Raw genomic sequence first — 27,173 nt, 5'->3', positions numbered from 1 at the left:
AAAACACTTAGACTCAATTGTTCCAACTCGTCTCGTTAGAATTATTCTATGATGCGACGATAAATTTTTTCGATAAGTTTAAATATAAATCACGATAAACACAGCAAATTTTGGTTCATATGATATATTTACGTTTTACATAATATAAATAACATTTATAACGCATGTCAAGTATAAATTTTAAAGTGAAGTATTATTAAATAATTTTGTATATTATGTTAATACATTATGTATATATAATATACAATTTACTGTATTACTAAATTAACTTATGTTGAAGAAATAAACAATTTTAATTTAAAGCTTAAAATTATAATAGGTAATTATAAAATATATCATAGAGTAACAGCGTGACTTATGAATTCATAAAACATAAAGACTAATAATTTAATTTTGTACTTTTGTTTTACGCTATTACCTTTCTAAGGTAAAAACCTATAAAACTCTCGCTGGTATATTATGACCTACAAAATCTTAACTTTCGTATTTAAACTTATTATCTATTCTAAAATATCTGTTTTTCTAAATTATTTGAAATGAGAAAGTACATTTTACAACATTACACACTACAATTTGCATGAACTTGAATCAGCTTTTTAATCTCAATTATACTTATATACTTTAAGTTCTAAAACTGAGATCAATCATTCATTCGCGTTCGATAATACATACATATTGACACATTTTGACATATCTAGAACAATTTACTGCATCTATAACACATCAAGATAAGATCTTTACAATTTTACAATTTCCAAATATTCTAAATAAATAATAGTTTGAGATTATCAACGTACACGCGTTAAGTATACGTACATATATATTAATAGTATACGTTGATAATTAAAACAGTCGTCGTAGAGTTCAATGACAATGAATATAAAATATTATTGTTAAATTACGGTAACAAGAAACTTGGGTTTTTTACAGGGGTTCGGTGTGGGAAGAGGCGTTCTTGGACGCGGTTGGCGATGCCGAAGACTCTGGACGATTTCGTTACATATCCACTGCGCGTTTTGGGTCCAGGACGTTGGATATCGAGCTGGAGAACAACACTAGAACGGTAGTGCCATACTTCTCATCCGCGTTCATCTTGATGGCAGTCTTCTCTGTGGTGACGTGCATGATGACCGATTGGGTGCGTAGCAAACCTTTGCTCGGACTCATGGGCAACGTGTCCGCCGCAATGGCCACAATCGCCGCGTTCGGTTTTGCCGTTTATGTCGGAATACCGTTCATCGGCATAAACTTCGTATCACCGTTCCTCATGTGCAGTGAGTACGATGAATAATCTCTATTACTCTATTACCAACTTATAAAATATCGACTATATATTGTTGAACTATTCTTGATTGTACCGTTGGTTGGTCATGATATTGATAGTACGCAGCCTGAAATATAGAGGTTTATAGGTCTCAGAGATTACGATTATAAAATTCCAAATTCACGAGTTTTCAGGGAGAAAGGGTTGACCGTTTTACCTTTATATTACATAATTTTAACACAATGGTAATAGTAAAAAATTATCTTTATTTAAAAAATGAATAAGGAACATCTTGTAATATAGTAAAACAAATACAATCAAATCAATCATTATTATTTTTAAGACAAAATATATTTATTTTTTAACTATAAAAATTAGTTATGGATTAAGTGACTTCCCCACCTCACCTTAAGGAACTCGTTTATATTAAACCTAGGTATTTAAATTGTACCCCTAATTGACTAAATATATGTTTATATGACGATGCGTGAGTCTCGTGAGTAACCTACCTATATTTTCCTTCAGTCCTGACCATATCCTGTATATAATAAGTACAATTATTTACGGCTAGTGTATTATTAAATATGTAGAAGTTAGAATGCCAATACATTGGGAAAGAGCTGATTATCTCGAGATAGAAATCCTACTAGTTTTTTTGTTTTTTATAACTAAAGAAAAAAAACCGGATATTCAATTATATTCAGCGCAAATCCGCAAAATTTCTATCGATTTAAATATACCTATAAGTACAAAATAAAATTGTATATTTGTTTTTTTTCATTTTCATTATTGATTTATGTACGATAAATTGATTTAAAAGTAATTGATGGTTGACTATCATGACATAAATAGATATTAATAATCATATAATATAGAACTGTTTTAATGAGTTGGCATTTTTATCCGTAGAACATTGAGTTAAATTTATACCTATACAGTTTAAAACATTATTTTTTAGCTGTACATGTTAATTTAAATAATATAGCTAATGCTTCATAATATACTTAAACGAGTTACGACTTACCAGCTAATTTTATTAAAACTCTGCAAATAAAATGTAGTTCAAATAGGTAACGGAGTAGGTTAATTATTTTAATTATCTTATGTTTGTTTCTGTAATCACTGGGTTAGTCAGCACCATGAAAAGTAGGTAAGAATAAATTTAATCTAATTTTTCCGTGTTCTTAATAAGTGGTAGCAATAGTTACAAATTCTGCGTTTTTTTCTCGTGTATAATAACTGAATTGTGAAAACTGAATATATTAAGCTACTTTTGATAATTAACGCGTTTCAAGTGAAAAAGTTTTAGAAAATATAATTGTTACCGGATAACAGCTGATTTTCTCATAATATATTTAATAGTAGGTACATTTTATGTATTATAACAATATTATAATTATTATGAATGGATTATTTTTTACATTTCATAATATTTATATAATATTAATGATAAACAGATAATATTCGTTACCAAGTCCATTATTTTTAACAATATTTCAAATTTAAATAATTAAATACTGATGTATGTATTACGTACGCATAAGCTATGAAAACAAATTAGTTTAGTAGGGTTCTATTTGTACTAATATTTTTAATCACTGAATTCAAAGAATTCAATGTTCATTATACATAAATAACGTAGATTTACATATTTATTTTTTAAATACCTATATTCTACGCTATATTATATTAGGTATAAATGTATAATACCATAATAACTACTTATGTATTGGCTTTCATACACATGTATTATTTATTTTTAATGTAACACGTTGATATTTTTTCATCTAGTTTTCTAGTAACCTAAAATAGTCCTTTATTAGTTATTAAAATTGTTCAAAATTGTTTTACATATCTATTATAGTATGAAAAAATTGAAAATAAAATAAAACTAACTGTCTTCTTACATATTTATATAAACCCATATTAAATTGTGTTCCATTATTTTTCGAAAAATAAATGTTTATTATTTTTTTATTTTATTTGATAAAGTCAATAAGCTAACATACCTGAAGAATAATTATTTTTTTTTCAATAATACATTTTGCATAAGACTATCATTTTAAATTATATTAAAAAAATGTATTAATAACATAAAATAATAAAATTACATATATACATATAAATAGGTAATAGCTAGAAATAATAATTTGCATACTATATCAGTATAATATAGCATTAGTCTATTTGAAATTTGAAATCGGCATAAAGTCCACATTATCCTATTTTATGTTTTATAATTTTATTTTATTATAACAGGATATGAGTTGTAACCTATTTTAATATTATATAAATTGTGTATAGTCGTATAATTGTTGGATTGTACAACAATGTAAAATCAACTAAAAATAATTATAAAAGAAACACGTGACTACAAATAATCCAATATGCGATTATTAGCCATTCCGTTGTCGTTCGTGGCACCGTTTTATTTGACACACATTCGCTGACATGCGCACACATCTAAACAGACAATTTTCACTTTTTACAGAAAGTATAGAATGCATTTTAACAATTAAGATTGCATATGGTTTATTTCATTATAATCGATTAAAAATCTTTAATAGTATAATTCTAGATTCCATATGCACTATTTACAAGTATGCTTGTTTTTTTTTTTATCTCATATACTCATAAGAGTTTTGTAAATATACAAAATATTTTATGAAATTATATTATTATTGATTTAAAATATTTAAAATAATACTCATAGTTAAATTAACGATGCGCTTAACCGAAAATCTACGATCATTTTTTTCTCAAATTATCTACTAAGCGCAATACAGTATAAGTCATTGATCATTGTAGTACATTTTCGGTATTATCATAAAAACTAGATAATTATTTATTGTAAGAACGAACAATTTGTTCATTTTGCCGTAAAAATGTTATCTGTACAGTACACGGCTAATAAGCAGTTAAATGTTTAATCCTTAGCGCATAAAGTACATACCCGTGATTTATATCATAACGATCGTTCAATACGTGATTATTCTTCCATATCCCGTTCTCTGTTTTTAAGATTAAAATTTTGCTAATATTTTTGTTTGAATATTATGCTTTGAGACGAAGTGTTATGTTAAAAAGTAAACTGTGTTAATTTAATTCAACAAGATAAAAATGTCCATATTATAAAATTTGATTTGAATGCTTGTATTATTTTAATTTTTACTACGTTATACGTGCTGCACTGTGCTACACGTGATCCATTAAAAATTTAACTATTATATGTATACATAGAATTCGGAAGTTTTATCTCAGATAGACATATTGTGGTTAGAACTTGTGCAAATTGCTTTCGTGTATAATATACTGATTACTTTAGAGTAGGTATAATTGTTTAAATGTAGTTAAAATGTCAAATTTTCAAATTTTTTTTTTTTTTTTTTCATGAAGTATAAGTAGTATAAGTACGTCATATACATATTTAATATAACATATGACGTAGGTACAACGTTACCTGTATATTGATATCGTCGTATTATATAGGTCGTGATATTGTATAATAATTGTATTGTATTATGTAAGTAGTAAGTACAATACGCGGATAATTATCTCGTCTCACGTGCATTAATATTGTCTGTACTGCGCTTTTCAGGCATTGGAATCGATGACACGTTCGTGATGTTGGCCGCTTGGCGACGTACTCCTGTCACCATGGACGTGCCCGAAAGATTGGCGAGAACGCTGTCCGATGCCGCCGTATCGATTACCATCACTTCGGTCACGGACATAGTGAGCTTCTGCATCGGAAAGTTCAGTCCGTTTCCGGCCATCCAAATATTCTGCCTGTATTCGGGTAGGTACCAATTATTTACGTATAATATATATATATATATTATACCTATTTATATAATGACAACATCATCATTATACAATAATGTGCGTCATACAAACATTATATAGTATTATTATACGATTACGTTTTTTTCCCTCCGCAGGATTTGCCGTTTGTTTTATATTCGTATGGCACCTGACGTTCTTTTCCGCATGCATGGCTATCGCCGGATATGCAGAGCACAACAACCGACACTCCATCACGTGCGTTAAAGTCAAACCGGTGTCGATGTCAGGTAAATAAAACGTATATTATCATCGTTATTTAATATTCAGCTATATAATATTATATAGAAGCGGTGCTGAGTGACACTGCTCTTTCTTTCCAATATAATATATTATACACGCGTATAGTCTACACTAGGTAGACTAGATTTTGTTCAACTCGTCGCGTCGTAACTTTAAAATATTGTTATTCATAAGAAATACAATAATATAGGGTGATATATTTAATATAAGATACAGTATCGTGTTTATGGTGAGTGGGGCCAAAGGGGTCATTATTACCATATAAAAATAAAAAAAGTATATTTTTAAAAAAAAAAATGTTATAATTTTTAATGAATTAAAGTTATGTAAAAAAATAATATTTTTAAAAATATTATTAATTTTTGTACCTACTCGATAAAAATACAAATAAATATTATTACATACAGCAGCGATCGTGTTAAAGTGAATATATCAAAATCACTACTTTTCATGAAACGGCAATAACGTGTCATATCATATCATTTGTTTTCACCGTACCTTCTGATATAATATTAATAAAAGGTTTTGTATTTAATAGAATATAGATTACTCGAACAATTATTATTTATATCCATACACGAATGACAAGTTTTGCGAATTCATAGTTTTAACATTTGTACACACATAGGTACTGGGATTCTTTTTCCTTTTCCTTTTACTTAGTGTCAACTTTCAAACTCCTTTCTCTTTATTTTGTCTATATCCGATACATTATTAATTTACAACCCTATACAGTTCGTATTTCTATATAACTTTTTTCTTAAACGCTCCAACAATATAATTTATAAGACTATTAAAATTTTTCGATTCACATTTTTAGTAACTATATATATATATAACTATAATATATTATTATCCTTTCATATTTTCCAAGATTTTTTTTACTATAGCATAATTTCTTTACTGCGATTTAAAATAGCATATGGAAAAAAACGGAATTTATTAAGTGATTACTAACTATACAATAGAAATTAAAAACAATTGATAAAAAATGTTGTTTATGCATTATGACCTTATTTTTTTTACAGAATGGTCCGAATTTAGGTTCACTAACCTGTTGTTACTAATGGTAGTTAACCGGTTTGATGACTCTATAGACTATAATATTAGTATATTTCTATTGAAAATTGTTTATCTTTTTATCTTAATTTAAAATTTAAAAAGTGATATAAAAAATTCAAAAGTTTTTAATATTTAAATTAAATAGGAACTAGTATAGTATCCAAATTAACTATTATGATTATAATACGATGATGTACGTAAAAATTTACATTCTTCACGTATGGGTAGACAATTTTATATTTAGGTGGGCCATCATTGCGTACTGTAGAGTGTAGGGTGTGTTGTTTGAGGTGTGTATTGAAGCAATTATTATACTACCATAATATAAAAATTATTCTGGATAGTTGCCATCGTTTTTTTTTTTTATAAAAAGTTTTCTTAAAATAATTTCGGTGATACGTTGATTATCCGCACTTATTGGGACCGAGGAGCGTGGATAATTAAAAATATACAATGAACATAAATTTAAAATATATTTTATATAATTAAAAATAAAACTAATGTACTGTATGTACTATATGTATAATATGATAAAATAAATATAATGATAATATATATATACGTAATATTCATATTATATTATTATGTAAGTAATAAACTGAAATGCAATGATTGATCATAAGAGGATTTGGTAAATTCTATGATTTAAAATGTATACCACTAATACTTCAACTAAAGCAATATTGTACAAATAGTGGTGTATTTTATATTTTCCCGATTAAATAGGAAATATACATATTATCTATAATTTGGATATACCATGTGCAGCCGTAAAGTCGAGTTAGTTGATAACAATAATTATTATAATATTTACTAAAGCTCAGATGTGTATATAATAAATATATTCATTAATTTATCGTATATAGGTATAATATGGTATATACCGTTATATGCATGTTATACCTATTAATTTTGCGACGACTACCTACGCGGGTATACGTTTGGCCTTGAAATGGGCGATACGCGTATACTATAGTGCGATGACCGAAGAAAGTCGCGGATCAGACGAATAATATAAAAACCGATCAATTCTTTGAATTGACGATCATGTAAAAAGAAAACTAAATTAAGAATTAAAAAAAAAATATATTTTCAGCGTAGTACGGTATTATTTATCATTTAGGAAAATTTAGAGTATTCCCGTGGTAATCTTGGTGGTAATTTTGTTGAACATACCTAATTAATTAACCGACGCGATACTTGTCCGTGCAGTATATAATTCTATATAATTATATAGTATAGTCTTGGACGATGTAAACGTTTTAGTTAAACAGTTTTGACTACCGTTATCCATAATGTAAAACCTCGACAATTAAATTAAAAAATATATTTGGTCCTACAGTGTTATGAAATGTAATTATTCTAAATGAACACTTCAGTACATTATTATAATTTAAGTGTCAATATATTACATTATTCTTATTTATATAACAAGGAAATTAAAATATTATGAAATACATACAATTAATACTAAATTGTGTTTTAATATATTTGATATTTCTATACTTACATTATAACAATTTTTCGCAACTTCCAGTATAACAGCAGTAACCATATAACTATATAAGAACAACTATAAACAGAATAATATTTGAGATTTATTTAGTCAAGTGACTGGAACCGAATTGAAAATAACCGGTTCTGGAATTCAAAAATCCTTAAAATATTAGGAGTCAAAATATGGTCGGAATCTATATTTGAAATTAAAAGTATTTGGTTTACAATGATATTAATTTTATTTTTACTCTGTGATCATTATTTCGGTTTTAAAAGTTTTTGATAAACCAATGTAATATGTTTGTTTCGAGTCTATTATTTCTCGATAAATTCAATGATTATTCATATAATATTGTTTTGTATACAAAATAAAACAAATATTAAAGTAAATATAAATAAAAATAAAATAGAATCTTTTAATACTTATTATAAACGGAAATCTAACTCAATTTAATCCTTAATGTACATTTTTCTAAAACCAAAACTTTGAAATATTGAAAAAAAATAAAGGGCACCGCCATCCTTGATTTATTCCTTTCAAAAAATATTTTAAAATTGTAATTGATTTTTTTTAAATCTTATTTAAATTATATCAATAATACTTATTTTAGGAAATAATATTATATTATTATGGCTAATAGTAGTTTCCGATCAGTCATAATTTTTTTAAGTTTAAGTTAGAACCAAAATATTAGATAGCTTACCTACCTATATTATATCATATAATTTATATGCTTCACGATTACACTAGGTGATGATAATTTAGTATATGTATACTATATAATATTAAACTGTTGAAAAATATCATATTTGGTAAATATCTAGCTGATAATTATTTTAATTAGTATGCAGACACGCTTGGAACTAAAATTTATTTCACTATTATATTCACACTTAACACTTTAACAGGTAAATATATAACTACGCACTATTTAAAATATAATATAATAACACGTATATGTAATACATATGACTTAAAAGTACCTCTACCCAGTGATTTTAAATCGTTATTTTGCGCAACAGCAATAATATACTTAGATATACTTACCTAACTACAATTTATAAATAACAATGCCAGAAACCGTTGTAATATATACGTATACAATAGTTTTAAACATTTTCGAAAGTTATGTTAAACGATCGTCGTCATTGCTAAAGTTATAATATAGGTAGATACTTATTATGTATACATAGGTAGTATATATAATATATGCTTAAATAAAATTGTAACGTCACGTACACTGGACATCCAATAAGCGGTTATGAATTATTATGAAATGATTCTTGAAAATGTCCAATAATATTGTTTTTATAAATTTAAATTTTCATTCAAATGAAATATAAAATAACTTATTACTATGAATACATGTTTGAACTTCAATGCATACACATTTCACTGATAATCATTCATATAGTCATCATACAATATATTATTTCAGAGTTGACCGACTACAATGAACATATATATATTATATATATAGATAAGTATGGGTGTGAGATGGGCATAGAATGTGTGCGCGTGAAAAAATATTAATAATATTATCCATACCACAATAATATATCGCGTGTCACGTATAAAATTATACGGTAATTTGAATGCGTTTATATAAGAATGGGATGTTTGTACGACTGTACGTGAAGTTTATAACCACAGAGTGTAGCCGTGCAGGTATTACTGTATAGAATATAATATAGGTATACCTATTGCAATATGTACGTTTTCAATAGAAGTGGTACCTATCTACTACCTAGGTGGGTACGTTACTTGCCGTATCTATTTTTTACGTTTTTACTGTGTATAATGTTGTGCATTCTTCCATGTAGAAATCGTGTAGGTACATATAGATAAACAAATTAAAATGCAAAAACAAAGAATTACATTTTATAATAATATAATAGTAGAAATAGTATTTTACCTATAGGAGGCTAGGTATTTAATATACCAAATAAAAAGTAATTACTATAATTATATCATTTCACAAAACGACAAAACACTATAAACTTATAAGCGCCTCACAATATATATTACGCTTGTCGAGAGATCCGCATTTAAATACGAGTATATAGATGTTCCGCAAATGTCACTGATGAGTTCGGGAATGATATACAGGACTTTTGGGACACGCTGTATACTATAAAATCAATCACTGCAGCGAGTACCCGCGTGCATCCATATATATATATATATAAGTATCATACTTACCCTGATATTAATCAGCAGTGTGATTTACGTTACAGACAAAGAATCGTGGCTGTACAGAGTGTTCTGTTCGGGTGGAGTGAACCCCAAAGACCCCGGAAATCCACGAGACAACCCAGACAACGCCATTATGGTTTGGTGCCGGGACAGTCTGGGATGGGCGTTGAACCAGTGGTACGTTAAGTTGATGGTGCTCTTGGTGTTCGCCGGATACCTGGCGGGCGCGCTGTACGGCACCACCACCATCCAAGAAGGACTGCAGAGGAGAAAACTGTCCAGGGCCGACTCGTACTCCATCGAGTTCTATGACAGAGATGATTTTTATTTTAGAGAATTCCCGTACAGAATCCAGGTACGAATAACATACGTAAATTACTATTATTACTATTGATATTACATGATATATTATTATTATTATTGTAGGTATATTTGTACCTATACTAGAATTCAAAGTCCAATTAAATTTATTTAAATACTGTTAAAATATATTCTATTTTTCAGTATTTAAATATTATAATTTTTTAGGAGGTACTAAAATTATATATATAAAAAAAAAGAAACAAGAAACTATAAATTATTAAAATTTTAAATCATTTGGTCTCGAGAACTTAGGAGTATAGGTACTAATTTAAAACCCGAGAGTGCAGTGTCCAGATATAGATGATATAGTTATATATTTAAATATTATTATCTTAGAGCGTGTATTATGTACAACAAAATAATCAATGGCGATTGATAGTATTATTCTACGTGTTTCAACTTGTCGTCGGAATCTCTTTTTCTAAGAATTTATTGATATAAGTACATCATATAATAAGAACAATAATGGTCAATGGACCGTGGTTATTGATTAACTGTATTGTCTGTATTATATCCGTCCGTTATTAAATAATACTGGGTGTAATCATATAACCTCATGAACTAATATTATTATTAATATTCAAGGTTCCGGTTGACTAGAATGTATTCATGTGATGGTGATTGGTGACGTATACTGACGTGTATTATTTTATATAGGCACGATAAGGGACAGTTGTATTGATATACTTATAAATTATAATTATATATTATATGCTTGAATGTATAGTAGTCAGAAAATTATAATTTTGTCATTAATGTCGAATTGCTTATTAGATATAGTTTAATTAACAGTAATAATCATAAATCTTGAAAATGAAAAAATGTCAGGGTTGAATAAAATGTAATACGACCCCGAAGTAGACGCGCATACCATGTTATTATTATATTAAATAAATGACCACAAGTAGGATTCCAAATTTAGTATAAAACATTAGTATTAAACTTTGATAGTTGGACGTTATATTATGACCGTTGTGGTGTTATATTTATATAATCTGTAAAATTAAACCGTTCTGCGAGAAGTCACTAAGCAGCAGTTAAATATAATTAGTTCATACTTCATACATAATATGTACTCGATGGAATACATATTATGGAAATGGGAAATTATTTTTCGATTGTGTGTCTTTTTTAATACAGCTTTTAAAAAATTAAACGATAATAAAGTACCACACCTTTTTTATTTATACATAATAATTTTAACGAAATTAGTAACGACGGAAAATCGATTATAATATTATAAGGATTAATTTTTTTTTAGTGCCCTGAAAATATTAGGTATTTCCTTTAAGAGAACGGCAAAGATCAAATTTCATATCGAAAAAAACATTAAAACACGTAGTAGGTAATTTTTGAACAGATTTGAATTTTTTTTAGAAAAATAAGGAGATTTTCTTTGCTGATTACAATTTTTTATTTCCGATAAATTAACATAATTAAACAAAAAATATAATTTAATTAATAAGAAATGGTTTTAGAATACGGATGTGCGTTTCAAAAGTTTTTCCATAGTATGGAATTTTATCAGTGCAAAGCTCCTGGTCCCCTTATAAAAGTGTTTGACGAGTTTGATGTGTTGAATATACAACTGATGTCTGATACAAGTTGTAAGTAATACAACCTACATTTTTACAACGAAGGATAGCGCGATAAAAACGAAAAACGAATCTATTGAACTAGTCTTGTTATCAGGTGTTGAAAAATAATAGTTTATTAAACATTTCAAAATTAAAGTATAATTTACATAAAATAATATGTACAGCATAAACATAATACTGCTATATTTTTATTCAGGTAATAATTGCCGGCGAATTGGATTATTGGGACGTGGACGTACAAAACGAAATAGAAAACTTGACCAAGACTTTCGAGAATTCGACGTTCATATCTAGTCCACTGTACACCGAGTCTTGGGTGCGATCGTTTGTGAATTATGTGAATCGAAACCAAGAAGAACTCAACGTGACCATCGATACACGTGAAACGTTTTTGCAGACATTGAACGACGTATGTTTAAAACATTTTAATATATAATAATTTTTATGATTATGGGGGCAGGTGTGACATAATGGACGCACCAATTGCCTAAGAGAGGTGGTATTAAAAGCTAGCGGCTGCTAGTTGCTAGTTTCTGGATGGGTAACCGACCACCTGGGAATTCAGTTACACACACGCCATGTCCTACCTAACCATAATCATCGAGATGAAAAATAGTACATATCTAGCTAAAATCTCTTCAAATATACATTTATATATATATAAATAAAAAATATTTCATGATTTGAAGAGTCGACATACTTTTAATAAATTGTTTGCTTGTATACGCTTTTATAGCTGTGGCTGTTCAAACCGAATCCGTTCTCGTTGGATGTTAAATTTAACGACGACGGTACCAAAATCATCGCTTCTCGATTTATGATCCAAGCGGTAAATATTAGCGACGGAAATATGGAAAAAGATATGGTGAGAGAACTGCGGAAAATCGCTCACGAGTCTCCGTTAAATGTTAGCGTTTTCCATCCTTACTTCGTATTTTTTGATCAGGTAAGATTAGTGATTATACATAATATTGTGTAATATTTTGATATACGAATAATCTAAAATTATATAATATTTTGTTTACTTCGAATAGTCTCTAAATAAACTGTAGTTACCAGTTGGCCTGTACCAAAATCAAGTAGGCGCATAAAACTTAAATGTTTTGCGAAGATCAATAGTTTGAAAATAGTCAGCTGATAACGTCGATATAAATGTCTTGGACTGCACCAAACAATCGTTATACTATATTATACTTGTAAAAAATGTGTGGTTCACAAAATTATTTATCCCCTTAAAAATATATTTTATAATACTTCCCATAAACTTCCTCATTAATCATTTGATTACCTGATTAGAAATATGACACCAAAACAATACATCGTAGCTCGTTGCATCAAACGTAGGTATCTACTTTGAAACTAAAAAAATAATCGATTTTTTTTTTATTCAGTGGTATTTGGCTTTATTTTAAATGATTTTCGGAAGCGTTTAAGTAATATTAACTTCAATGAATTGCTTTGAAATAGCAATAGAAACTTTCAATCATATAGCGGTAACAAAGCTTTCGAATACATTCACATCATCCACAGCTACTTGTTTAGGACCATATATCTATACAGTATACTTATGTGTGTAACTAAAAGTGATACATTTTTTTTTTTGTGTTTTCGGCAGTTCGAACTCGTTAGGCCCACGTCGATCCAATCCATGGTGGTGGGCGGGGCGACGATGATGCTGATTTCGTTCCTGTTCATACCGAACGTGCTCTGCTCCCTGTGGGTGGCATTCTCGATCGTGTCCATCGAGTTGGGCGTGGTCGGCTACATGGCCCTATGGGGCGTCAACCTGGACACGATATCGATGGTGAACCTGATCATGTGCATCGGGTTCTCGGTGGACTTCACCGCGCACATATGCTACGCGTACATGTCGTCCACCGCGACACGTCCCTCAGAACGGGTCCGAGAGAGCCTATACGCGCTGGGCCTGCCGATCATCCAGGGCGCGGTCAGCACGGTGCTGGGCGTGTCGGCCCTAATACTGGCCGGCAGCTACATATTCATGGTGTTCTTCAAGATGATCTTCCTGGTAATCGTGTTCGGCGCCCTGCACGGCATGATCCTACTGCCGGTGCTCCTGTCACTGTTCGGTCCAGGCGCGTGCTGCGGCGGCGGCCAGTCGCGGAAAGCTCGACGCCCGTCCACCTCAGCGGACGATTGTAAGTCGGCGCAGCAGCTGGCCGGTGGCTACAACAACAACGGCGCTGCCCGTGGACCGTACTGCATACCGCACCCGTCGCTGCTGCAGCAGGACTTTGGCGAAGCGGACAGGCGGTACCGCGGCAACGGGTCTGCCAGCAAGCCGTACGCCGCCAACTCGAGGCCGGACAAGGACATGGGCCTAGGCACGTCGGAGGACTCGAGCGAGAGCAGTTCGTCGAGGTCGCAGCGACGCCGATTGAGGGAGGCGGCGGAAGACGAGGCGCAGCGCCGGAAGTATCTGGACGGTTGGCGGAAGGCCACGGGCCACTCGATGCCGATGGTGCCCACGAGACCCACGGGTTACGGGGCACCCACCGCCACCAGTAAAGACACCGGTTACGGTCAACGGCATTCCGGTGGCGGCGCCGACGGTTACTACAACGGTCGACCGACCGGGCCGGGTTATCATCGCGACGATCGGCCGTATAGAAACGACGGCCGATATCATTAGGACTCGGGCGTCTTGTTCACGCCTGCGACCTAGTGTGTGCGGTCCAACGCGTCCGATATTTCCTAGTAAGACTCCGAGTCAATCGATGTGGGTTTTTCTGCAAAACCCGACGGTTTTGTGTTTCGTGTGTAAATATAAGTTAATAACGTTGCCAGTGATTTCTCTTGCGCATAATATACATTCGTACAACGAGAAAGAAATATTATAATATAACGTTCTAAATGAATCTAACAATAAATGATTTTTTTTTTTTTTGTGAACGACATGTTCTCGTAGTCATTATTGTTTTTCGAATTGCTCAAAAGTAAAAGTAAAAAATAATATCGAAACCTATCAATAGTATGTATAAATATAAATGGTATTATAAATTATTATAATGATCATAGTTATTTGTTAAAATTAATTTTTAGGCACATTGTGTGGACGTTACCTACAATTAGCTTAAGTTTGACATATTATATTTTTTATGTTTTATTATTTTATTTTGTATACATTATTATATTAAAATAAAAATTGTATTCATGAAAAGTATTTGTTATGAATTATATACCAGTTATAGCAGTGATAATCAAACTATGGGTCGCGATCCAATTTTGAGTCACTAAGCTTTAAGATTGGGTCGAGATAAGTTTACTGTTTAAAATTTAAAAAAAAAACCATTTTTATATATATTATATAATTTTATAATAAATAGGTAATGTATGTAGCCTTTAGGTATGCCACAAACAAATTATTTCATATATAATATACATATAATAACTTATTGGCTAATAAAGCTGAAATGGGTCGCAAAAAATGTACGGTAAGAAAATTGAGTCGCAATTCAAAAAGTTTGAAGACCACTGAGCTATAGTGAGCTTAAATTTAACATCTAAGCATTAAAAAAAAAATTATTCATTAGTCGTGCACAGTAGTTCCTTGTTAAATTAGGATTTGAATTTTCCAACTATCTAAAATTTATCGTATTAAAAATAATACGAGTAGATACCTATATATATTTCGTTCATCCATGATATTGTAACTCATGATTTATAATGGATTAACGGTAGAAATAAACAACTCAAATATTTGTATTTAAAATAATATAATATTAAAAAGCATTCTTATTTTTAATATAGAAATTAACATTATAATAACTTGGTATCTAGCTACTCAAAACACGTTAAAGCTAAAAAAAAAATATGTTTGAAGTAAACAATTCAAAAATATGAAATTCGTTTACAAAAACTGTATTTTGATTTACTGTTCTTCTGGTCCGCTATAATTTGGAGATGTCGGAGAATAGCTGGGTGAAGATGGAGAATAATTTGGACTTCCAACACCGGGTGAATATGTTGGTGATGTAGGAGAATATCTAAAATACATTTTTTTTTTTTTTTATGACTAATTAGTATGAAAATGGATTGAAAGTGCAACTTATTGCCGACTTTTATCTTACCTGGGACTTGTTAAAGAAAAGTTAGTAGGCGAGTAAACTGGTGAACTGGGACTGTAAGACTGGTTATATGATGTAACTCCAGCATTTGGTGAATGTTGTACAGAAGATGGAGAGTATGACGCATTTGATGGCGAATACATTGGACTGGTTGGAGAATAAGTTGGACTAACAGCAAGAGAAGGTGAAGTGGGCGAATATTTATAATTGCTGGCACCAGATGCAGCACTAGGAGTATATGATGGTGAAGATGCTGTGTATTGCGGAGAGTTAGGGCTGTAAGATGGTGAAGTTGGGCTGTATGATGGCGATGTAGGGCTATACCTATTAAAGTAAAAACAATTTTAATTATTAATGCCAAGTAATTCATATTAGAATAATAAAAACAATATAAATAAACTAATGCCTTAGAGTTTAGAAAGATAATTAAAATCAAAATTTATTATTATTACATTTAATGAGGTTATCAAAATTTTAAAATATATTATAATATTAAAACTACTTACGATGGAGAAGTCGGACTATAAGATGGAGATGTAGGGCTGTACGATGGAGACGTGGGACTGTATGAAGGGCTGGTAGGGCTGTATCTAAAATAAAATAAAGTTTATTAGATAACTTTAAACTTTTGTATATATAGAATATAAGTAAAGAATAAAGGATAAAATAATAATAATAAGTGTTAAGTTACAACACAAACTCAATAATAATTTTAAATGACTTACGAGGGAGATGTAGGGCTGTATGATGGAGAAGTAGGACTGTATGACGGAGATGTTGGGCTATATGAAGGTGATGTTGGACTATATGATGGAGATGTTGGGCTGTACCTAAAAGAAAAAAAAAGTCAGAACTTTTCATTTTGTAAAATAATTTTAAATACATACGAAGGACTTGTTGGTGAGTATGAAGTATGAGAATAGGATGGACTAGTAGGTGAATATGATGGACTAGTGGGAGAATAGCTGTAGTTAGGTGACATAGAGGAATATTTTGGTGTGTTTTGTTGTGTGGCTGAATATTGTGGACTTGTTGGTGAATAATTAGTAGGAGTCATAGATGGAGACATAGAACCAAATTGTGGACTTGATGGATAATTGTAGTTTGGTGACATAGAACTAGGACTAGGGACATATGGACTGGTGGCCATTCCTGGAGATCCAGGGCTACCCGGAGTTCCTCCACTTGTCATCCAGAATGGAGATGTTCCACTAGCTTCACTAGATCCAGCTGGAGAAAATCCAGGTCCTCCAGGAGTCATACCAGCTTCCAAACCTTTAAATAATGTAATAACAATTTAATAAAAGAAAAATAAGCACGTTTAAGTTTTTAAGTATCTTACTTGATGACCAACTATTTTGATAAACTGGTGTAGAAGTTTGATCCCAAGGTGTCATAGCAGGAGACATTGATGGTGTTCCAGCAGCCATAAACATGCCGCCACCACCCATACCCATGTAACCATTATCCATAGGTATTTCTATACCGTCTTTAGCTTTTTCAGAATCCAAAAGTAAATCAAAACAACCTAATGAAAACATTTATTATATATTATAATATAATATATTTAATTCTTTATTTTTATTAAATTAAATTAACTAAATAATTTACCTGTTCCCATTCTCGGCAATTGACCCATAATGATATTTTCAGACACTCCTCTCATTGGATCTACTTCTGCATGTGCAGCAGCATCCAATAACACATCAACTGTTTCTTCAAATGAACATCTAAATAAAAAGATTTTGTTAATTAAGTTTAAAAACAAAATTATTACATAATTAATTGATATCATTTAAAAGAAAAAATTTACCTCATCAAAGCTCCTGTATCTTGTCTATTAATACCATGTCGAGTAATGGCCATCAAATGACCTTTGGCTGTCATTACATCACACAACAATGCCAAATGACGATAGTTTACATACAAACCATAAAACTGCAATACAGTATTCATTTCTTTTTCTACAGACTTTCGTACAGCTTCAATACCCAAGACCTGATATTCAAGAATAGCTTTAATACCAATTTTTTTTTTCATTATAAATTTTAATTTAGTAGTTTTAGTTATTATATTTACCGAAAATATTTCACAAATATCATTGGAAAATGTTCGTACAGGATCAACATCTCTTTCACTCAACACCTTCATTAAACTAGTGCCATCAGTTTCCAACAACCAATCAGCAATTGCTTTAAATTCTCCAGTATCAGTAATTATTATTCTTTTTTTTGAGTCTGTTTGAGGCAAATGCATGTATACTTTTGCTATGGCTTCTATGCCCTATGAAGTAGGAAAACATATATATATAAATAGTAAGTTAAATATAAAATTATACTAGTACTGTTATTTATATACTTGTAAGGTCATGTCAGACAACATATTTGCTTCAATACATCTAAGGAACATATCATCTTCCATTTTATCAACAGTGTCTTCATCATCGCCTCCATTCATTTTTCCATCTTCACCGTTCATTATGCGTATACGTAGTATTAATTTATCAGCATTGTCATCATTAAATATGCAATTGAGATCATCACCAAAACCTGCATTGATTTTTTCTGATATTGCTTCCATAGTTAATTTTTTATCTATAAAATAAAAAGTTTATAGATTGATATACTAAGAATTAAAAAATATATAATTATCAATTACCAGTCATTCTTTTTCTGTCTAATTCAATACGCAACAACCACGGTGAAATTCTTGATGGATCAAAGTCAGGCATTTCATAATAAACATTTACAAATTCCTGATCTTCTCTAATAACTGTATTCTGAGGATCAGGATCATAATAAATAGCAGTGTTGGCAGTAACTTTCCTCAATGTAGTATGTTCAAGACGACACAGTACATTTTTAGCTTTTTCTGCATCTCTAGCAGCTGCTCCAGTCAAAAATACAGTTAAAGATGGTGCTTTTGGTTTTTTACTAATGTTAATAATTTCCTAAAATGTATTCAATATTCATTATTTATTGAATATACTTCAAAAATAAAACAATTACCTTTAATCTAGGCACACCAAGAGTTACATTCTTTGAGGATACTCCAGCAAAATGGAAAGTATTCAACGTCATTTGAGTAGCTGGTTCTCCCAAACTTTGAGCAGCCAATGCTCCAACCATTTCTCCAGGTTGTGCCTAAAAAATGTAATATTATATGGAATGGCATAAGTAAGTTTATTTAAAAGGAAACATACTTGAGCTTGTTTAAATCTATTTTCAATTTCTCCAATTAACCACTCAAATGCTTCAGAAGATAAACGAAATCTTTCTGACACAAGCTTTGTGCAAAGAGTGGAACGCACCAAACATTGAAACAATAGTGTGGCATTTTTATTTGCTTTTTTGCTCAACTCATCTTGACCAGCTACAATAACACACTTATCTAACAACTCTTTAACTCCTATAATAACATAAAATACAAATACAAATTACATGCAGTTTAAAATACATATTCAACACAATCATACCATTTATGACTTTAACTGGGTTCAAGTCTGTTTGCCCTCGTTTGTTAATATGAAAAATTTTTTGAACATTCCAAATCATACGTTTTAAATTACATGGTAATACTACTTTGCTTTCTCCAGAAGGAAAAATCTCTCTAAGAGTATCTCTATCATTATTTAATTGTTCCCATTCTTTTTCTAATTCTGATACACTATCATTGCTACCCATCAAGTCTTTTAACACATCTTCAGTAAACATTTTTCTCATATGTCTTTCATTTGAAACATCGAATTTAAACTCGTCCTCAAATTTCTTGTGTGATGGCTCTATAGTAGCAATACTTTGGAACTCTACTGCTTCACCGCTAAGACCATCTTCACCATATCGCAACTGAATCAACTGACCAACAGAGTTACGAATGGTTCCATCATAGTGAACCATAACAGACTCCATAGCTTTTATCAAACGTCTTTGAATATAACCTTGTAAAATACATTATTACTAAAACATAATGAGATATTTTTATACAAATATAAAAATTTACCAGTTTCAGCAGTTTTTACAGCAGTATCAATAAGACCTTCCCGACCACCCATAGCGTGAAAGTAGAATTCTGATGGTGTTAAACCAGCAAGATATGAATTTTCAACAAACCCTCTAGATTCTGGACCATAATCATCTTTAATGAAATGTGGTAGTGTTCGTTTACGAAAACCAAACGGTATACGTTTGCCTTCTACATTTTGTTGTCCTACACAAGCAATAACCTAAAAACCAACCAGGTTTGTGTAAAACAAAAACAATAATATAATAAGTTAATAATAATATAACATACCTGAGAAATATTAATATTTGAACCTTTAGCTCCTGACACAACCATAGCCTTAAGATTGTTATATTCAGTCAAAGATTTTTTAGCAGAACCTCCAGTCTTGTCACGAGCATCATTTAAAATTCTATTTACTTGATTTTCAAAAGTTTGACGAAGAGTATTACCAGGTGTTGGTTCGAGATCCATATTATGAGCTTTTTGTATAACTTCAATTACGTCTTCCTTAGCTTTTTTAATAGCTTTTTGAATTTCCAAATAAGTTTGAGGATCAGCAATAGTATCACCAATACCAATAGAATGGCCTAAATTAGTAATAAAAAATATATTTAAAAACATAATAATAAAAATATAAAATATAAGTACTTTACCTTCATATAAAAGCCAGTTATTAACTACAGTTTGAATATTACCATAGAACCGTCCACACACTTCATGTCCCAATTCCAACATACAAATATGGAGCAATGACCCAGCTGAAGTACCTAAAGTTTTCTTACACAATATTCCCATCACTAATTCACCATGTTCAACCATTACCTAAAGATTAATAAGCTAATTATTTTAAATAATAAATAAACAAAAATTCAAAATTATAATAAACAATTAAATATATTATAGTATCATGCAAAAATAAATATAAAATAAGGAAATATTTAATCAATGAAAAAAAGTACTATATATTCTTATATTATAGTGACAATATTATGTGTAAATTATCAAAATAAAATTACAATAAATAATAATTAAACCTTTGTATCACCGGGTGATATCCACTTATAAGGTCCATTATCTTCTTCATCGGGATGTGTAGAATGAGTACGTATCAAGTTGACATTACCAGGTATAATCAATGAAAAAAGTTGTTTACCAGTCCACATTGGTTTAGGTTTGAGAATACATGGGGTAGGCATTTTTCCATCCCAAATCGGTAGATGCATTAATAAATTCATCATTTGTTCCTAAACAAAATTATTTAATAAAAAAACTACATTATACGATTTGAAAAATAAATAGAATTATATAATATATTATACACTGTTTCCAATAGAGTAACTACACGTAGTGCCCGATTTTTGTCCACAAAACACACCCATTAAAATGGTTTTCATCAACTTTTGTTGCCAGTTTTGATTTCAGAAGTAAAATTTCTTACTGTATTATTCTTATTAAAATACAACCTGGTAGTTGATAGAATAATAAAATTATGTGCTTGAAAACATGTAACTTAGTATGTGTAACCATAACAATTACTACTTCTTTCGTGTGTAAATGCTTAAACCCAAGGTCACTCTTATTTGAGACTGCATATATTATTCTTATTGCTTTAGCTATTATACTAAAATAAAAGGATTACTTTTTCAAGAAATACATCTCTTTTCGTCATTTTTCTGATGGCTGTCAAAGTGTCTTGCACAATTCCCATAACAGGCTTATTAGCTTGAGGAGTAATAATTTGTCTAGGAGTAATATGAATATTTTCCACTTCTGCTCTTGTTTCCATGGATTGTGGCACATGAAGATTCATTTCATCTCCATCAAAATCAGCATTATAAGGAGAAGTACAACTATTAAAAATAAGTATAAATATTACTTATCAGTAAAATATTATTAATTTATAATAATTTAATAATATACCTTAAATTCATTCTAAATGTGGACCAAGGTAGAACTCTAACTCTATGACCCATCATACTCATTTTGTGTAAAGTAGGCTGTCGATTGAAAACTACTAAATCGCCATCTTTAATATGTCTTTCAACTTTATAGCCACATTGCAAATGCAAATCTGAAGGTTTAGGATGAAAACGTAAATCAATTCTCTCACCATTATCACGTATAATATACTTAGCGCCAGGATATTGAGAATTACCACGGCGAACTAATTCCAACATACTAATAACATTCAATTTTAAATATCATGATACATTTTTTTAAATAAATATTAATAACACTCATGAATATAAAAAATATAGTAATTCTACATACTGATCTATGTTAAATGGGGTAACAATTTCAGGAAATGTCATATTTTGAGCAATAGTACGAGGTACACCGACTTCATCAATTCTCAGATTTGGATCAGGTGTAATAACTGTTCGAGCAGAAAAGTCTACGCGTTTTCCCATCAAATTTCCTCGAATTCTTCCTTCTTTACCTTTTAACCGTGATTTAATTGCTTTTAGAGGTTTACCAGATTTTTGCATCGCCCTAAAATGTATGTATAATATTTTAGCTTTACTATTGTATAAAAATAATAAAAACTATCACACTTATGCATTTAAACTAATAAATATTAACATTGTCACTGTGGATTTTTTTTTTAATACACATAAAGGTGAAAAAGGGAAAATCAAGACTTTTTTTAGACATTCCCACTTCATACAAATTATTTGACACCAAATGGCATCACAATTGAAATAGGTTATACCAAATCATTGCTTTTTAATTCTTTAATTAACCTATTTTATTTTATAATATGAATAATTCTTTTGTTTTTTTTTTTTTAATATTGTATTTGTGTAACAAATGTAAATAAAATTTAATTAAATAGTTAAAAAAAAAATTAGATCAATTTATTTGATATTGATTTTTTTTGGTATATTATGAAAAATAATCTACTGTAATCTCAATAAATAAGAATATTTTTTAATTGATTGCTATGAAGACTTTTCCAAGCTTACCTTGGTAGACCCGGCATATCATTATCTATTAAAGTAGCAACATGGTATTGTAACATTCTTATATTTTCTGCTATAATATGAGTAGCAGCACCAGATTGTTCATTGCGAATTAATTCATTATTGCATTTTATAATATCTGATAATTTGTGAGTTAAATCATCCTGTAATATAAAAATATTAATAATATAATAGCCAATAAGTAACATTTTTGTTTTTTAAAGATATTAATTAATTTACTTGATTTCTCATAGATCCAAACATAACAATAGCAGGTCGAACTGGTAAAGGAGGAACAGGTAAGACTGTTAGTACCATCCAATCAGGACGTGCAAATTTAGGATCCATCCCCATGATTACAACTTCTTCATCAGTTATATGTTTCAAAATTTCATGCACTCGTTCAGCAGTCAAAGGTATTTTTTTTTCCTGGGAATCTTCATTAACATGTTTCCATTCAGCAGTCAAATCCAAACCTACACGCCGTATAGTAGGTTGATAACGACCACAACCACCATGTCCTTGTTTTTTTGGCTAAAAATCAGTACACATAAATTAATATAATCAGATTATTATAAAATAAATAATCTATCATAAATTAATCCTTTAGTTACAGGCATATTTGGATCATTGACATTATCTTTATTAATATCTAGTTCATCACCGCCTTCACAAATATTTTTTCCTTTACATAGATCATATATAAATGCTAAACGCTTTCTTTGCTGTCCCTTTGATTTCATAACAATTTCTTTTACTTTGGGATGAGTCTGTAAAAAATTAAAAATAAAAATAATATAAATATAATGAGTCTGCTTTTAGCATACTTACTGGACTAACTAATAATTTGGAACAGTAAAAACAAACACAACGCAGGATTTTTATGGCCTTAGTTACAAAACCTACATGAAACACAGGTTTAGCTAGCTCAATATGACCAAAATGTCCACAGCATTCAGTCATATTACCTATAAGTACATTAAAAATTAATAAATAAAGCACATTGAACATGGGCATTCTCATGGAGGGGATATGGGGAAAAGATCCACTCCGGACTTTTTTTTTTTTAGATAATATTAAGTTTCCTGTTTAACTTAGTAATAGGTAATATTAAAGTATAAAAATATTTTAATAAATGTATTTTCATATCCCCCCCCCCAACAGTAAAATTCCTGAGAACGCCTTTGACATTGAAAACAATTTACAAATATCCCGCTAACCTGCACATGTCTGACATCTTGAAAAACGATCAATAACACCTTGCCTAGGATCCATAAGTCCACCAAGCTTTGGACGTCCACCTTCCATAGTCTCAGCAAAACGAATGCCACCTTCCGTAACTGACATACGTCGCTATAGCCATCAATAACCAATATTAGACATGTTCAACCATGAAAAAATATTAAACTACATTTAAATAGCAATATGTTTATTAAATATATGAATAAAATAAAATAATTAAGTAATATCTAGCAATAAATACAAATTACTTAGATATATTTTGCTAGATTAAAATGTCTGATCCTTACTAAAAATGTAGTTTTTCAAATTTATTTTGTAGTCTTAATAATCAACTAAATTATACATTGTGGAATATATAATTGGTACCACAATAATATCTTAAGGCTAGTAAAATCTCTGATTTATAAGTTGATTTATGGTTCTTTCGATATTAATCAAATTTTAAAGTTTCTCACATCTCACATTATAGTATGAAACTATTAATACAGACATGTCTATAAGGACTTACAGGTGTTATAAACAAGGTTGTAATTGGGTGGAAGATCCAGGAATCTTTTTAAAAGTAGTGGTGAATATACTTTGACTAAAAAATGTCAGTATTTATATTTATTTAAATTTTGAATTTTTGAAACAAAATTAAAAACAAAGTTAAAATTTTGAATATTAGAATGAAATTGGTATCAAATTTAAGATGTAAGCTCTTTGTCAATGTAGGTATCCCTTGAAAAATTACATTAATGTTAGGTAAGTACTTGAAGAAAATTATTAGAAAAAACTAGAAAAAAAAATATAAATATATTTTTTTTTTAATTTATTAGATTATTTATTATTTTTAGATTTACTTTGTTTATTTAATAAAATAGTATAATTCAATATAATAAAAATATTATTTGATTAAGTAATACTCAGTAACACTAAACAAATAATAAATACTTAAATAATTATTTAAAAATTCTTGATAATTTATATAGGACATTAGACTAACATAGATTAAGGTGACTATGTTTCGTTTAAAATAGGATTATCCTTTTTTTGAGCATCATGTCCCATTTTTCAATAAACTTGTGAATGGGATCTTTTTTTGTGTCATTATCTCTAAATTGTTATTTATGTATAAAAGAAAAAACCAGTAATTAAAATAAATAAAACAGTATTTCTTGTTTTATACTTAACTGTAACTTGATATTTGTAATATTAATAGGTATGTATTATAAAACTTTAATAACAGTTCTAGTTCATGTATAATAATCACAGATTGTCAGAATATGCATGACCTCATGAGACATGTCATATTGATTTTGGTATATTGTAGAGTATAATTATTATAAACTTGCAAGCCTTATTTAACAACTAAATATTATCTCCAAAAAATATTTATAACCATTATTTAACAAAACATTTATTGAGGTCTTATTAATTATTTAAGCCAAAATTGTTTTTCTTTTTTTTGTTTAAATAAGATCACCTTTTTATAGGTAGGTAATAAGTATTATGTAGATGCATATCATTATGTAATATGCATTTCATAAAATAATCAACTGAATAGACTTTTTTACTTCACCAATTTATATTAATTCTTATAATCACTAAATCAAGTCTGATCATATTCTTTATTTAATATTTGTTTAAATAGATATTATAAAAATCATTGTCTCCGCAACATGCCTATCTTCCGGAGACAATCATTTTGTATCAATATTATACTTGTATAGAAAAAATAATTGTGTAATAATATAAATATATTTTATTTATATACTAAAGAAATTTCAATGAAAATCAATTTAAAATTCAATTATTAGTGTTTTATTAATGTCTTTCCCTTTAACACTTAGATAATTTTATTCTAAGTTAAGGGATAAATATTTTAAAACCAAATTGATACAATCAAACTTGAAATTATAAAACATAAAATATAATTAACAGACGATTAGTAGGTATTTAATTATATAAAATAATGTGTACCTAATAATAATACAGGTACACAATAAATATTTTACAAATATTTAATTTTATATACATCAGGAACAAACCGGTGCTTAAAGGTTCAAATTTCACTATTGTATCTAAGTATGAGAATATCCTACAATCATACACATCATTAAGTCGACGAAGTTAAACAGAGAACACTGAAAACACCAAGTGTTAACATGTACTTTCATGGTTAAGTACTTTTAAATCACACAATTAAAAAAAGTACGTTTATGTCGTAATTTTTTGACTAAATTTGTGACATGGTCGGTTCACATTGTTATGGTAATGGGTTTTAATTCTTTTTTCGATTCCAACAATGTTTCATTAACTTATTATGAAACAATAATACATGTATAGTAATAAATGGTATGTGAATTTGTATGTATGTGTACGGACTGCGGAATATGAATGAGGAGTTTCGAATTAAAATAAATTTCAAATTTTCATTATACTAACACATTCGTCCGCAGACAATATACCGAATTGTACTCGTTTGACACTTCGGATTGGAGCCTTTGAGTCACTGGCGGCCATTTTTCAAGTGTTGCGTAGTGCCGTAGCACAGTACTCAATTTTATCGAGTTCACTAGTTCAGAGGTTCAAAGTTGTCGTCAAGTATGTATCAAAATAAAAATAGTCATGTCGTGATTGTCAACAGTAGTAATAATGAATGCGTGCACACAATAATTGCACGGGAACAGTAGATCATTCACACAGTTGAATAAACACTGAATACAGAAAACTGAAACGGCAAAAACGAAATGGCCTAACACTGAAATGGCGCTAAGTTAAAGGAAAAACAGCGCCTTGCGCGACAATCCAGTGTGACCAAAGCCACAA

General features: G+C 29.7%; 2 protein-coding genes across 2 annotated transcripts in view; one reads left to right on the top strand and one right to left on the bottom strand.

Annotated features, from left to right (window-relative positions):
- The window catches only part of LOC113548033 (patched domain-containing protein 3), a 31,219-nt gene extending 16,205 nt beyond the window's left edge, over positions 1-15,014 (top strand). The window contains exons 4-10 of the mRNA XM_026948679.1: positions 931-1,274; positions 4,863-5,063; positions 5,206-5,337; positions 10,148-10,461; positions 12,264-12,476; positions 12,804-13,013; positions 13,683-15,014. Of these exons, the coding sequence (XP_026804480.1) occupies positions 931-1,274; positions 4,863-5,063; positions 5,206-5,337; positions 10,148-10,461; positions 12,264-12,476; positions 12,804-13,013; positions 13,683-14,720 (2,452 nt within the window). The 3' untranslated portion in view covers positions 14,721-15,014. The remainder of the gene's footprint in view (positions 1-930; positions 1,275-4,862; positions 5,064-5,205; positions 5,338-10,147; positions 10,462-12,263; positions 12,477-12,803; positions 13,014-13,682) is intronic.
- An 807-nt stretch (positions 15,015-15,821) lies between these two features.
- Positions 15,822-27,112, bottom strand: LOC113549496 (DNA-directed RNA polymerase II subunit RPB1-like). Its single transcript, XM_026950826.1, has 27 exons — positions 26,790-27,112; positions 24,341-24,473; positions 23,952-24,088; positions 23,735-23,890; positions 23,361-23,654; positions 23,124-23,284; positions 22,429-22,650; positions 22,078-22,335; positions 21,797-22,007; positions 21,192-21,401; positions 20,811-20,979; positions 20,446-20,744; positions 20,155-20,377; positions 19,631-20,092; positions 19,358-19,563; positions 19,164-19,298; positions 18,814-19,105; positions 18,514-18,749; positions 18,235-18,438; positions 17,969-18,153; positions 17,767-17,885; positions 17,498-17,683; positions 17,043-17,430; positions 16,881-16,985; positions 16,662-16,745; positions 16,159-16,479; positions 15,822-16,074 (listed from the first exon to the last, which is right to left on the bottom strand). The coding sequence occupies exons 1-27, from the start codon at positions 26,865-26,867 to the stop codon at positions 15,960-15,962; spliced, it is 5,589 nt and encodes a 1,862-aa protein (XP_026806627.1). The 5' UTR covers positions 26,868-27,112; the 3' UTR covers positions 15,822-15,959.
- Positions 27,113-27,173: the final 61 nt, after the last annotated feature.

Source organism: Rhopalosiphum maidis, chromosome 1, assembly GCF_003676215.2.
Source record: "Rhopalosiphum maidis isolate BTI-1 chromosome 1, ASM367621v3, whole genome shotgun sequence".
NCBI classification, from domain to species: domain Eukaryota; kingdom Metazoa; phylum Arthropoda; class Insecta; order Hemiptera; family Aphididae; genus Rhopalosiphum; species Rhopalosiphum maidis.
Note: the sequence above shows the minus strand (reverse complement) of the source record. Positions and strands in the feature narration are given on the sequence as shown.